Below are 15,552 nucleotides of genomic sequence, written 5' to 3'. Positions count from 1 at the left end.
CACTAGCTTACTGGGGCTCTCTCATACCGTCCCTGGGAGGGGTGCGTCACCTGAGTGGGTCGAGTCACTGATGTGATCATCCTGTCTGGGTTGGCGCCCCCCCCCCCTTGGGTTGTGCCGTGGCGGAGATCTTTGTGGGCTTTTCTCAGCCTTGTCTCAGGATGGTAAGTTGGTGGTTGAAGATATCCCTCTAGTGTTGTGGGGGCTGTGCTTTGGCAAAGTGGGTGGGGTTATATTCTTCCTGTTTGGCCCTGACCGGGGGTGTCCTCGGATGAGGCCACAGTGTCTCCTGACCCCTCCTGTCTTAGCCTCCAGTATTTATGCTGCAGTAGTTTATGTGTCGGGGGGCTGGGGTCAGTTTGTTATATATGGAGTACTTCTTCTGTCCTATTCGGTGTCCTGTGTGAATAAGGTGTGCTCTCTCTAATTCTCTCTTTCTTTCTCTCTCTCGGAGGACCTGAGCCCTAGGACCATGCCCCAGGACTACCTGACATGATGACTCCTTGCTGTCCCAGTCCACCTGGCCGTGCTGCTGCTCCAGTTTCAAATGTTCTGCCTTATTATTATTGGACCATGCTGGTCATTTATGAACATTTGAACATCTTGGCCATGTTCTGTTATAATCTCCACCTGGCACACCCAGAAGAGGATTGGCCACCCCACATAGCCTGGTTCCTCTCTAGGTTTCTTCCTAGGTTTTGGCCTTTCTAGGGAGTTTTTCCTAGCCACCGTGCTTCTACACCGGCATTGCTTGCTGTTTGGGGTTTTAGGCTGGGTTTCTGTACAGCACTTTGAGATATCAGCTGATGTACGAAGGGCTATATAAATAAATTTGATTTGTCACTGACCACATCATTATGATGATGCAAAATGCATCCCAAAACATTTTTGGGACAGTATCAACAGTGGACAAATGAAGAAAAAAATACAATAAGATTGACTGCTGGAGCCTCTGATATTAGTATTGCTCGTTGGTACAGTATGATAATAGTGAGTGGTTGAGCGCCCAAGAGCATGTTAGCTATGCATCCTACATCTGTCTATTAGGAGAGTCCCAGAGAACGAGTTCGCTCTGTCACTGTCATACATTTGAATTGCTTTTCATTCTTGGCTGCATGGCCACATTTCTTTGACTTTATTTTCCTGATGGCACTTTAGGAAATGATGACTTGTGGGCAATACTAAGTAATTACAATTCCTGTGCCTTGTCCCAGATGAGATTCAGTAATACAGTGTAATCGGAAATATTCAGACTCCTTGATTTTTTCCACATTTTGCCGTATTACAGCCTTAATCTAATATTGATTAAAAAACACATTCCTCATCAATCTACACACAATACACCACAGCGACAAAGCAAAAACAGTTGTTTTTTTCCCTTCTGCATATCTATGAATATTTAAAAATATATATATATATATATATATACACACACACACAATGAGGGAAAAAAAGTATTTGATCCACTGCTGATTTTGTAAGTTTTCCCACTGACAAAGAAATGTTCAGTCTATAATTTTAAAGGTAGGTTTATTTGAACAGTGAGAGACAGAATTAACAAAAAAATCCAGAAAAATGCATGTCAAAACTGTTATAAATTGATCTGCATTTTAATGAGGGAAATACGTATTTGACCCCTCTGCAAAACATGACTTAGTACTTGGTGGCAAAACCCTTGTTGGCAATCACAGAGGTCAGATGTTTCTTGTAGTTGGCCACCAAGTTTGCACAAATCTCAGGAGGGATTTTGTCCCACTCCTCTTTGCAGATCTTCTCCAAGTCATTTAGGTTTTGAGGCTGACGTTTGGCATCTCGAACCTTCAGCTCCCTCCACAGACTTTCTATGGGATTAAGGTCTGGAGACCGGCTAGGCAACTCCAGGACCTTAACGTGCTTTTTCTTGAATCACTCCTTTGTTGCCTTGGCCGTGTGTTTTGGGTCAATGTCATGCTGGAATACCCATCCACGACCCATTTTCAATTCCCTGTCCGGCGCCGACAGAGATGGCCGACAGAGATGGCCGCCTCGGTTCGCGTTCCTAGGAAACTATGCAGTTTTTTGTTTGTTTACGTGTTATTTCTTACATTAGTACCCCAGGTCATCTTAGGTTTCATTACATACAGTCGAGAAGAACTACTGAATATAAGATCAGCCTCAACTCACCATCAGTACGACCAAGAATATGACTTTCGCGAAGCGGATCCTGTGTTCTGCCTTTCAACCAGAACAACGGAATGGATCCCAGCCGGCGACCCAAAAAAACGACTTCGCAAAAGAGGGAAACGAGGCGGTCTCCTCTGTTCAGACTCCGGACACTGGCACATCGTGCACCACTCACTAGCATTCTTCTCGCCAATGTCCAATCTCTTGACAACAAGGTTGATGAAATCTGAGCAAGGGTAGCATTCCAGAGGGACATCAGAGACTGTAACGTTCTTTGCTTCACGGAAACATGGCTCACTGGAGAGACGCTATCGGAGGTGGTGCAGCCAGTGGGTTTCTCCACGCATCGCGCCGACAGAAACAAACACCTTTCTGGTAAGAAGAGGGGCGGGGGCGTATGCCTTATGGCTAACGAGACGTGGTGTGATCACAGAAACATACAGGAACTCAAATCCTTCTGTTCACCTGATTTAGAATTCCTCACAATCAAATGTAGACCGCATTATCTACCAAGAGAATTCTCTTCGATTATAATCACAGCCGTATATATTCCCCCCCAAGCAGACACATCGATGGCTCTGAACGAACTTTATTTGACTCTCTGCAAACTGGAATCCATACATCCTGAGGCTGCATTCATTGTAGCTGGGGACTTTAATTTTAAGGCTAATCTGAAAACAAGACTCCCTAAATTGTATCAGCATATCGATTGCGACACCAGGGCTGGCAAAACCTTGGATCATTGTTATTCTAACTTCCGCGACGAATATAAGGCCCTGCCCCGCCCTCCTTTCGGAAAAGCTGACCACGAATCAATTTTGCTGATCCCTGCCTACAGACAGAAACTAAAACAAGAAGCTCCCACGCTGAGGTCTGTCCAACGCTGGTCCGACCAAGCTGATTCCACACTCCAAGACTGCTTCCATCACGTGGACTGGGACATGTTTCGTATTGCATCAGACAACAACATTGACGAATACGCTGATTCGGTGTGCGAGTTCATTAGAACGTGCGTTGAAGATGTCGTTCCCATAGCAACGATTAAAACATTCCCTAACCAGAAACCGTGGATTGATGGCAGCATTCGCGTGAAACTGAAAGAGCGAACCACTGCTTTTAATCAGGGCAAGGTGACTGGTAACATGACCGAATACAAACAGTGCAGCTATTCCCTCCGTAAGGCTATCAAACAAGCTAAGCGTCAGTATAGAGACAAAGTAGAATCTCAATTCAACGGCTCAGACACAAGAGGTATGTGGCAGGGTCAACAGTCAATCACGGACTACAACAAGAAATCCAGCCCAGTCACGGACCAGGATGTCTTGCTCCCAGTCAGACTAAATAACTTTTTTGCCCGCTTTGAGGACAATACAGTGCCACTGACACGGCCTGCAACGAAAACATGCAGTCTCTCCTCCACTGTAGCTGAGGTGAGTAAAACATTTAAACGTGTTAACCCTCGCAAGGCTGCAGGCCCAGACGGCATCCCCAGCCGCGCCCTCAGAGCATGCGCAGACCAGCTGCCTGGTGCGTTTACGGACATATTCAATCAATCCCTATACCAGTCTGCTGTTCCCACATGCTTCAAGAGGGCCACCATTGTTCCTGTTCCCAAGAAAGCTAAGGTAACTGAGCTAAACGACTACCGCCCCGTAGCACTCACTTCCGTCATCATGAAGTGCATTGAGAGACTAGTCAAGGACCATATCACCTCCACCCTACCTGACACCCTAGACCCACTCCAATTTGCTTACCGCCCAAATAGGTACACAGACGATGCAATCTCAACCACACTGCACACTGCCCTAACTCATCTGGACAAGAGGAATACCTATGTGAGAATGCTGTTCATTGACGACAGCTCGGCATTTAACACCATAGTACTCTCCAAGCTCGTCATCAAGCTCGAGACCCTGGGTCTCGACCCCGCCCTGTGCAACTGGGTACTGGACTTCCTGACGGGCCGCCCCCAGGTGGTGAGGGTAGGCAACAACATCTCCACCCTGCTGATCCTCAACACTGGGGCCCCACAAGGGTGCGTTCTGAGCCCTCTCCTGTACTCCCTGTTCACCCACGACTGCGCGGCCACGCACGCCTCCAACTCAATCATCAAGTTTGCGGACGACACAACAGTGGTAGGCTTGATTACCAACAACGACAGACGGCCTACAGGGAGGAGGTGAGGGCCCTCGGAGTGTGGTGTCAGCACAATAACCTCACACTCAACGTCAACAAAACTAAGGAGATGATTGTGGACTTCAGGAAACAGCAGAGGGAACACCCCACTATCCACATCGATGGAACAGTAGTGGAGAGGGTAGTAAGTTTTAAGTTCCTCGGCATACACATCACAGACAAACTGAATTGGTCCACTCACACAGACAGCATCATGAAGAAGGCGCAGCAGCGCCTCTTCAACCTCAGGAGGCTGAAGAAATTCGGCTTGTCACCAAAAGCACTCACAAACTTCTACAGATGCACAATCAAGAGCATCCTGGCGGGCTGTATCACCGCCTGGTACGTTAACTGCTCCGCCCACAACCGCAAGGCTCTCCAGAGGGTAGTGAGGTCTGCACAACGCATCACCGGGGGCAAACTACCAGCCCTCCAGGACACCTACACCACCCGATGTTACAGGAAGGCCATAAAGATCATCAAGGACAACACCCACCCGAGCCACTGCCTGTTCACCCCGCTATCATCCAGAAGGCGAGGTCAGTACAGGTGCATCAAAGCTGGGACCGAGAGACTGAAAAACAGCTTCTATCTCAAGGCCATCAGATTGTTAAACAGCAACCACTAACATTGAGTGGCTGCTGCCAACACACTGACTCAACTCCAGCCACATTAATAATGGGAATTGATGGGAAATGATGTAAAATATATCACTAGCCACTTTAAACAATGCTACCTAATATAATGTTTACATACCCTACATTATTCACCTCATATGTATACGTATATACTGTACTCTATATCATCTACTGCATCCTTATGTAATACATGTATCACTAGCCACTTTAACTATGCCACTTGTTTACATACTCATCTCATATGTATATACTGTACTCGATACCATCTACTGTATCTTGCCTATGCTGCTCTGCACCATCACTCATTCATATCTTTATGTACATATTCTTTATCCCCTTACACTGTGTATAAGAAATTAGTTTTGGAATTGTTAGTTAGATTACTTGTTGGTTATTACTGCATTGTCGGAACTAGAAGCACAAGCATTTCGCTACACTCGCATTAACATCTGCTAACCATGTGTATGTGACAAATAAAATTTGATTTGAGGTTCTCACCCAAGATTTGACAGTACATGGCCCCATCCATCGTCCCTTTGATGCGGTGAAGTTGTCCTGTCCCCTTAGCAGAAAAACACCCCCAAAGCATAATGTTTCCACCTCCATGTTTGACGCTGGGGATGATGTTCTTGGGGTCATAGGCAGCATTACTCTTCCTCCAAACACGGCGAGTTGAGTTAATGCCAAAGAGCTACATTTTGGTCTCATCTGACCACAACACTTTCACCCAGTTGTCCTCTGAATCATTCAGATGTTCATTGGCAAACTTCAGATGGGCATGTATATGTGCTTTCTTGAGCATGGGGACCTTGCAGGCGCTGCAAGATTTCAGTCCTTCACGGCGTAGTGTGTTACCAATTGTTTTCTTGGTAACTATGGTCCCAGCTGCCTTGAGATCATTGACAAGATCCTCCCGTGTAGTTCTGGGCTGATTCCTCACCGTTCTCATGATCATTGCAACCCCACGAGGCGAGATCTTGCATGGAGCCCCAGGCCGAGGGAAATTGACAGTTCTTTTGTGTTTCTTCCATTTGCGAATAATCGCACCAACTGTTGTCACCTTCTCACCAAACTGCTTGGCGATGTTCTTGTAGTCCATTCCAGCCTTGTGTAGGTCTACAATCTTGTCCCTGACATCCTTGGAGAGCACTTTGCCTTGGCCATGGTGGAGAGTTTAGAATTGGATTGATTGATTACTTCTGTGGACAGGTGTCTTTTATACAGGTAACAAGCTGAGATTAGGAGCACTCCCTTTAAGAGTGTGCTCCTTATCTCAGCTCGTTACCTGTATAAAAGACACTTGGGAGCCAGAAATCTTTGATTGAGAGGGGGTCAAATACTTATTTCCCTCATTAAAATGCAAATCATTTTATAACATTTTTGACATGCGTTTTTCTGGAGTTTTTTGTTATTCTGTCTCTCACTGTTCAAATAAACCTGACATTAAAATTTGACCGATAATTTCTTTGTCAGTGGGCAAGTGTACCAAAATCAGCAGGGGATTAAATACTTTTTTCCCTTACTGTATATCACATTTACATAAGTATTCAGATCCTTGACAGTACTTTGTTGAAGCACCTTTGGCAGCAATTACAGCCTGTGGCTTTTGTCTGGTCACTCTTCCACAAATGGCTGATTGGTGGAGTGCTGCAGAGATGGTTGTCCTTCTGGAAGATTCTCCCATGTCCACAGAGGAACTCTAGAGCTCTGTCAGTGACCATCAGGTTCTTGGTCACCTCCCTGACCAAGGCCATTCTCCCCTGATTGCTCAGTTTGGCCGGACGGCCAGCTCTCGGAAGAGTCTTGGCAGTTCCAAACTTCTTCCATTTAAGAATAATGGAGGCCACTGTGTTATTGGGGACCTTCAATGCTGCAGAAATGTTTTGGTACCATTCCCCAGATCTGTGCCTCGACACAATCCTGTCTCTGAGCTCTACAGACAATTCCTTTGAACTCATGGCTTGCTTTTTACTCTGACATGCACTGTCAAGTGTGGGACTTATATAGACAGGTGTGTAACATTCCAAATCATGTACAATCAATTGAATTTACCCCAGGTTGACTCCAATAAAGTTGTAGAAACATCTCAAGGATGATCAATGGAAACAGGATGCACCTGAGATCAATTTGAATCTCATAGCATAGGGTCTGAATACATATGTTTAAATAAGGTATGTTTTTTCACAATTTTTTTTCACTTTGTCATTATGGGGTATTGGGTGGACTGCTGAGAAAAAAAAAATTGCGGAAAAAAAGTCACAGGGTCTAAATACTTTCCGAGGGCACTGTACAATGAACAAAAATATGAGCACAAAATACAACAGTTTCAACAATTTTACTGAGTTACAGTTCATATCAGGAAATCAGTCAGTTGAAATAAATAAATTAGACCCTACAGATTTCACATGAATGGGCAGGGGTGCAGCCTTAGGTGGGCCTGGGAGGGCATAGGCCCACCCACTTGGGAGCCTGTATTCAGTTATATCCACTAGATAGCACTGTTCCTTTAAGAGATCCATAAATAAGGTGAGCAAGCAGTTATGGGATTGCGCATGCTCAGTGTGTAAGAGTGAGAGCAAACAATTACACTGGAGCGCTGTTGAGATCCATCGTATGTCCAACGTTACTTTAGATGTGTAAACAATACTTTGTCTTACTCTTGTACCGGAATGTATCAGATTTTGCACCATCTGCACTGTAGACGTTAATTTTGTAATATTTATGACAGACGGTCATGTTAACCTGTTGATACTTTCAGATTGACATGAGGATGTTAGCTTCTTGCTAGCTGAATACCAGTGCTCTCAGAACCACATTGTGGAGTTGATAAGATAATTTGAAGCGTGAGTAATTATCAGAATGACATTCTATTTCATGTAAAGCTTCAGGGCGTTGTATTTTGTTTCATTTTTGTATTGTAACCTCTGTTGATATGACATTTCCCCCAGTGCAGTAAGGGTGAAATGATCTATTGTTCCATATGGGGTTAAGGTATCATGTGGACAGTGTGTTTAAGTATTCATATATTTTTATGGCAATTAAGGACATATTGTACCCAGATATTTGAAATGTTAGAAAGTCCATTCTAACTGAACATTGTGGTCTCTGTATTTTGTTTTTCTATAGAAAGCAGAGCCACTAGGCATTTCACTTGGTACTTACTGTACTCGTTTTATGCATTTTATTAAAACAGATTTATTTCACTTGGTTGTAACTTAAACTGAACTTTACTTGGTCACTTCATCTTGTGGAGATTTCCCTTCTACATGATCCTATTTAAGCTTCGACAGAATAAACCCCAAATTAGTTTGTGTCCTGTGCTGTTTACTTTCGCCAGGCTACATGAAGAAGCCGGATGTGGAGGTCCTGGGCTGGCGTGGATACATGTGGTCTGGGCCGGTTGGACGTGCTGACAAATTTTCTAAAACGACGTTGGAGAAATTACCATTCAATTACCTGGCAACCGCTCTGGTGGACATTCCTGCAGTCAGTATGTCAATTGCACGCTCCCTCAAAACTTGAGACATCAGTGCCATTGTGTTGTGTGAAAAACCTGCACATTTTAGAGTGGCCTTTTATTGTACCACGCACAAAGTGCACCTGTGTAATGATCATGCTGTTAAATCAGCTTCTTGATATGCCACACCTGTCAAGTGGATGGATTATTTTGGCAAAGGAGAAATGCTCACTGACAAAAAAAAAATCCCTCTCAGAAGTGAACCATTTCTTCCCCCCAGATGGCAACTGCAGATATTGTTTGAAAACGGTCTTTTTTTGTAAGGACAATTCATGACGTCCTCCCTCACAGCTACCTTTCCATCCATCCATCCATCCATCCACCCACCCATTATTACTATTTTTCTTCCCTCTCAATGTGAGTGAGAGTAACTGTCTCCAGTGGAAACTTGCGAGGTAAATGAGGTGTGGCTCTAAATGTCAGAGTGGGCATCTCTTCCTGGGTGCCTCAATCAATGAGAGGCAGTATCATGTGCTTAATCAGCCAGGTGTTAGAGGTAGGGAGGGAACAGGCAGATCAGAACACTGTGGAGAGAGATAGGGAGGAAACACACTGGTCACTCACACTCTTAGAAGTCTCTTTATAGTGAAGGTGTTCATTATGGGAGGACAGAGTCGCCGGAACACACACGTATAACAACGCTCACATTTTCAGACAAGGGATATCATTCATTCTCTCACACACAACAGTAAAAGGGGAAATGTCAAAGCCTAAATGAGCATCATTGAGATCCTCTCCATTCCAGAGTGGGGAAGCTGCTCTCATTTCCTTGTCTCTACAGAGGAGGCCTCTCCTCCCACACTGGTCTATGGCGGTCTGTCTGTGTGGGTCATTATGTGTGATGGAGCTGTTGCAGAAAGCCTTGGCTTCACCCAGCGGGCAGTGGATCAATCATCTGATGCCTGAGGGAGACAAGCCCTCCCAGTCCCCACACAGCCCTCTCAGTGTTCAGCCTCACAGTCTGTCAATCCTACTCATCTCATCCATTGTCTTTTGCATCCTGTTGCTCTGATTGTCAGTCTGTTCCTCTTAGCTGAAGAAGTAAGTGGATTCCTTCACCTGCTGGAGATCAAAGTCGCCTGGGAGACAAGAACACAACCTCACGTCAGGAAAAAGGGGTAGGACGTAGTGGAGGATACATTAATGGGTAATGATTGTCTACGTTTTGATCGGTCAAATATTGTGGTCCAATTCTGAGTTTCCCTGACATATGGCTGTTGACTTCTATAGGACACTGTATAGGAGTCAATGTTCTCACTACCATTATATACAGTGAATTCGAAAAGTATTCAGACCCCTCACCAGTTGTCTACACACAATACCCCAAAGTGACAAATAAAAAAAAAGGTCAAACAGAAATACCTTATTTATATACAGTACCAGTCAAACGTTTGGACATCTGCTCATTCCAGGGTTTTTCTTTATTTTTTACATTGTAGAATTGTGAAGCCCTCAAAATTATTAAATAACACATAGGGAATCATGTAGTAAGCAAAAAATATATTTTATATTTGAGATTCTCCAAAGTAGCCACCCTTTGCCTTGATGACAGCTTTGTACACTCTTGGCATTCTCTGAACCAGCTTCATGAGGTAGTTACCTGGAATGCATTTCAATTAACGGGTGTGCCTTCTTAAAAAGTAAATGTTGTAAATTCTCAATGTGTTGGAGCCAATCAATTGTGTTGTGACAAGGTAGGGGTGGTACACAGAAGATAGCCCTATTTCATATTATGGCAAGAACAGCTCAAATAAGCAAAGAGAAACGGCAGTCGATCGTTACTTTAAGACAAAGGTCAGTCAATGCGGAAAATTTCAAATAACCTTTAAAGTTTCTTTAAGTGCCGTCACAAAAACCATTTATCGCTATGATGGCACAGGCTCTCTTGAGGACCGCCACAGGAAAGGAAGACCCAGAGTTGCTTCAAAGGATAAGTTCATTCGAGTTACCAGCCTCAGAAAATGCAGCCCAAATAAAATCTTCACGGAGTTCAAGTAACAGACATCTCAACATCAACTGTTCAGAGGAAACTGTATGAATCAGGCCTTCATGGTCTGATTGCTGCAAAGAGACCACTAGTAAAGCACACCAATAAGAAGAAGACTTGCTTGGGCCAGGAAACACAAGCAATGGACATTAAACCGGTGGAAATCTTTCCTTTGGTCTGATGAGTCCAAATTTGAGATTTTGGTTCCAACCGCTGTCTTTGTGAGACGCAGAGTAGGAGAGCGGATTATCTCCACATGTGTGGTTCCCACCGTGAAGAATGGAGGAGAAGATGTGATAGTGTGGAGGTGCTTTGCTGGTGACACTGTCTGATTTATTAAGAATTCAAGGCACACTTAAGCAGCATGGCTATCACAGCATTCTGCAGCGATATGCCATCCCATCTAGTTTGCTTAGACTATCATTTGTTTTGTAAAAGGACAATGACACAACACACTTCCAGGCTGTGTAAGGGCTATTTGACCAAAGCGAGTGATGGAGTGCTGCATCAGATGACCTGGTCTCCATAATCACCTGACCTCAGCCCAATTGAGATGGTTTGGGATGAGTTGGACCGCAGAGTGAAGGAAAAGCAGCCAACAATTGCTCAGCATATGTGGGAACTCCTTCAAAACTGTTGGTCAAAGCATTCCAGGTTTAGCTGGATGAGAGAATGCCAATAGTGTACAAAGCTGTCATCAAGGCAAAGGGTGGCTACTTTAAAGAATCTCAAATATGTTTTGATTTGTTTAACATTTTCTTTGGTTACTTCATGATTCCATATGTGTTATGTCATAGTGTTGATGTCTTCAATATTATTCTACAATGTAGAAAATAGTAAAAATAAAGAAAAAGCCTTGAATGAGTAGATGTGTCCAAACTCTTGACTAGTATGTATATTTACAAAAATTGGACTCTCCGCCAACAAGAGGGGTGTGAACAGTTTGGGGTCCCATGGGTTGTGAGGTGGGGCTTTGTTACTACGCCGATAAATGACTATATCCATCCGGACCTTTGCGTGACCGGACCTTCTCAAATAGTACATGAGTACACCTGTTGTATAACAACTTCTAGCTAGTATTCAGCTAGTACTCCAATGTATTCAGTTAGAGGAGACAGCCAGAGGTTGCCGTAGTGATGGCCTCCATGTGGTTCAGAAACCACTACACCTGCCTGAGTCGTGTAAGGATGCATGGCGGGTGGAGCTGCTGGTACCAACCAGCCTCAGATGGACAGAGGTTAAACAACCACAAAAGCCTTCTTCAGGAATGATGGGTAGACGGGTGTGGTGCTGACACTTTAATCAATCAACCCCTGTGCTGTGGGATTATCCCATGGATCTGACAAACAGAATACACAGGTCCTGTAGGGTGCAGACAAAGAGAGAAAGAGAAAAACACTGACCTGTTTGAGGCACTTTGGCCAGTAGTAGCAGCATCCTCCGGTACTCCAAAAACTTACTGTTTTTGACCTCGCTCCTGGAGGAGAAAGGATGTCAGATTAAGTGCTTATTAAGTTGTTGTTGTTGTGGTGAGAGGTTGATCAGGAGTCCCTGCTATTGAAGAGAGCAGGGCAGTGGTGCAGTCTCCTCAGGCTCATCTCGCCTCTCCTCCTAGAGGCTATGACCTCACGGGGCCTTGGCAGAGGAGATGAGGGGCTGGCCTGGATGCCCAATTACCCCACTGAAGGAGCAGTGTGGATACTATGTACACTTAACCAAACACCAAGTGATTACTGTAAAAACAACTTTTTACAAGCAACCTAACCGTAAAAAAATATTTTTACTGTAACCACTAGTGGTCTGTCAAACTTCTAAACAGTCACTTTTAAAGGTATAGACTGGGAATCGGTGCACTTTTAAAGCCATTTCTGTATTTGATGGCATAGTTAAAAGCCCATCTAATGTTTAGTAAGTTTAGTTTCTACAGTGCTCAAACTACTACTTTAAGGATGTGTGTGTATGCTTTACCATTAAAGTCCAGCTATGGCAACTCCAGGCTTAAAAAGTACAAGCAGAGAGAGAGAAACTGATCGCAGCCAGAAACTCCACGTGTTTTAGAACCATTTATCTACCATAGTTACTGTACATGTCTGGTTTTACTGTTTATGCCAGGGGTTACCACACTTGTTTTGTCGTTTGACAAAAAAAATGTTGCGACCCCACCATGTAAAGAAAGTGATCAAAGTAAATAAAAGATATCAACGGTCAATGTTTGTTTTTTTAAGTTGGGGTTATTACAATCTATTACAAATCAGTATGACTACTTTTGACAGTATTTAAATCTGAAGGAAGTATGGTTTGAAGTGACAAATGCAACAAAGGAATTGGGAGATTAATAATTTTGTATGGTCTTCTGTGTAGAAAAGGACATAGAGTGATTGTTCTTTCCCCCCAGTCGTATTTAGTGTCTGGTCTTGTCCACTCTGGCTTGTGGGCATTGTAGAGGGAAACAGAAAACACAGGTGCTTGAGAGTCTTATTATGGGGTCATCATTTTCTGTAGCTTAAAGTGTTCAAAGGATAGTGCCACCCACATGAAGTATAGTATAGAATTCTGTAGTTAACTGAAGTATACTGTCTAATACTATACACTGTAGTATCCCTCGATTGTTAAGTGCTTACTATAGTATTTTGTAGTATATTATAAAATACTAAGCACTGTAGAATCCCTCAAGCATGTGTAGCACTTACTATAGAATTTTGTAGTAGAAGACTATAGTAAATACTCCAATAGTACCAGAAAAATCAAATGTAGTAAATACTACAGTAATGTCCGCAAAAACACACTTGTTTAACTATAATAAATACTACAGTGTCTAATTTGCATATACCCTGCCCATATCCCAATTTTTGACACCCATAAGTCAAAACCTACATGTCAAGTATAGACCATATACTGTACATGTACAGTGTTCTCTACGGGTTGTAGAAAACTCCAGTCCTACCTACCTACCTACAGGTTATGGAAAATGTGCTCTTTTAGTATTTCTCCAGTAGGTTTCCTGAAGGAGAAAGCCTCCACTTCTATGTCAAAGATAATAAAACAAAAACACTATAGTAAATACTACAGTAATGTCTGCAAAAACATTACACTAAATACTACGATCAGCAACACCACTACATTCATTACTACAGTATATAATAGCGATGCACAATAAAATAAATAAATAAATAGGTAAACATATCGGAATCAGATGATATTAGCTAATAATGCCAACAGCCCGATGTCTAGTTTAACGCTGATGTGCAAAACCGATGTCAAAGCTGACGCGCATACTTATATAATGTAAAATATACAGCGCTACACAGAACAAAGGAAGAAAAATACTAAGGGCACACTTCCAACAACTAAACAAGTTCAAGTCGAGCAGTCATTTGAAAGAGTAAGAACTTCAGCGAGACAGCTCAAAAGGTGAAATCCATTAATGTCAAGATAATGGAATTCATGGCCCTTGACAATCAACCATTCTCTGTCGCGGATGATGTTGGCTTTCGCCGACTGGACGAGCACCTCGAGCCCCGGTACACTCTACCAAGTAGGCGCCATTTTTCAGATGGTTTCTCTACCGGAGTTACACTGTATTGTTGAAATGCACATCCCTGAGCTACATGCTACGGGTGTCACTGCTATTAGCTTCATGACTGACATTTGTACCAGCAATGTCATCCCCATGAGTATGCCGAGTCTGACAGCACAGTGGGTCGATAGGATTTCGTACTGAAGGAAAGCCGCACTGCATGCTCAAGAATGTGCTGGTTCTCATACCGCTGCTGCCATTTCAATGGCATTTGAGAACATGTTTGAAACATGAACACACTCCTAGCACCATTCGAACAACTAACTCAAGAAATAAGCTCATCAACTGCGACTGCAGCAGACGTGATACCCTCGGTCATGGCATTGAAACGCCTGAAAGAAATAAGCTCATCAACAAAACTGCTGACAGACCGTGGGGTTAAAACTTGCAAAAGTACTCTAGTAGAGGCTGTGAACAAGCGATCTGGTGTCAATCTCTGAGCCGCTTTACGGAGTCGCCACCTTGCTCGATGCTAGGTACAAGGCCCGCTACTTCAAAGCAGACAAGAAACAGGGTTTACGTGAAATGTTACAGACAGCTGGACAATATGGAAACGGACATACTGACAGTGCGCAGCGAGGAAGAGAGGCCACAGACAGAGCTGAAACTTCACTGATTGACATGTATGGTGAAATCCTGGTTGAGAACAAACAAATGAACAAGGAAACAGCACAGCAGGTAAGTGAAAGAAATGGGTTTTAATGATGTTTTACTGGTAATGGGGACATACGTAAATGCCAACAAACTAATTTGGTCAACATGTGTGTGTGTTTTAACTATTTAACTGTACTAGAACGCTTAAAAGATAACTATATATATAAAATTGGTTATCGTATCTTTTTTTGGAGGGCAAGGAAAATATCAGATCGTTATCGGCCAAAAATGTAATATCGGTGCATCTCTAGTATATAATAGTTATTTTACTACAGTATTTATACTATAGTTAACTGTAAATACTACAGTATACACTACAGTGAATACTCTATAGCAGGGGTTCTTAAACTTTTTCAGCCTGGGACCCAAATTAGAAATGTGGCATTTTCCTGGGACCCAAGCTTATGTAAATATCGGTACATTTCATTGCCCTTATGCCTAAAACAAATGCAATATAAACAAAAATAAATAACAATGAAATGAAAAATTAATATAAATATACATTCATGTTTATTTTCCACCATTAAAAACACTCATATCTGTCTAGGTTGGAACTGTTGCGGTTAAAAATCAAACAATAATTTCATTCTGAACTGGAATAAACAGATTCACATCACACAGATGAGTAACAGAACACACACACACAGGCTTTTTGATAGTGCAACCCTAAGTAACAGTACAGAAGAAAAATTCAGTGTACATCTTACTGTAGAAATTATTGTTAAAAGAAAATCTAGGTTGGAACTGTTGCTGTTTAAAATACAATACATTTTTTTATATTCTGAACTATAATAAACTAATTGATCACATCACACAGATGTAGACCAGAAACATCCTAATG

General features: G+C 43.0%; 1 protein-coding gene and 1 non-coding gene across 2 annotated transcripts in view; one reads left to right on the top strand and one right to left on the bottom strand.

Annotated features, from left to right (window-relative positions):
• Window positions 1-7,295: 7,295 nt before the first annotated feature.
• The window catches only part of LOC135556543 (DNA-directed RNA polymerase, mitochondrial-like), a 45,022-nt gene continuing 36,765 nt past the window's right edge, over window positions 7,296-15,552 (bottom strand). Inside the window, exons 20-21 of the mRNA XM_064989836.1 lie at window positions 11,884-11,957; window positions 7,296-9,572 (exon numbers count right to left, since the gene is read on the bottom strand). Coding sequence (XP_064845908.1) covers window positions 9,523-9,572; window positions 11,884-11,957 — 124 coding nt within the window. The 3' untranslated portion in view covers window positions 7,296-9,522. The remainder of the gene's footprint in view (window positions 9,573-11,883; window positions 11,958-15,552) is intronic.
• LOC135556969 (U7 small nuclear RNA) lies at window positions 13,447-13,499 on the top strand. Its single transcript, XR_010458099.1, has one exon. It is a non-coding gene; the product is annotated as a U7 small nuclear RNA (small nuclear RNA).

Source organism: Oncorhynchus masou, chromosome 15 (assembly GCF_036934945.1).
Source record: "Oncorhynchus masou masou isolate Uvic2021 chromosome 15, UVic_Omas_1.1, whole genome shotgun sequence".
NCBI lineage: Eukaryota > Metazoa > Chordata > Actinopteri > Salmoniformes > Salmonidae > Oncorhynchus > Oncorhynchus masou.
The sequence above is the reverse complement of the archived record's forward strand: the minus strand, read 5'-3'. Positions and strand labels throughout refer to the sequence as shown.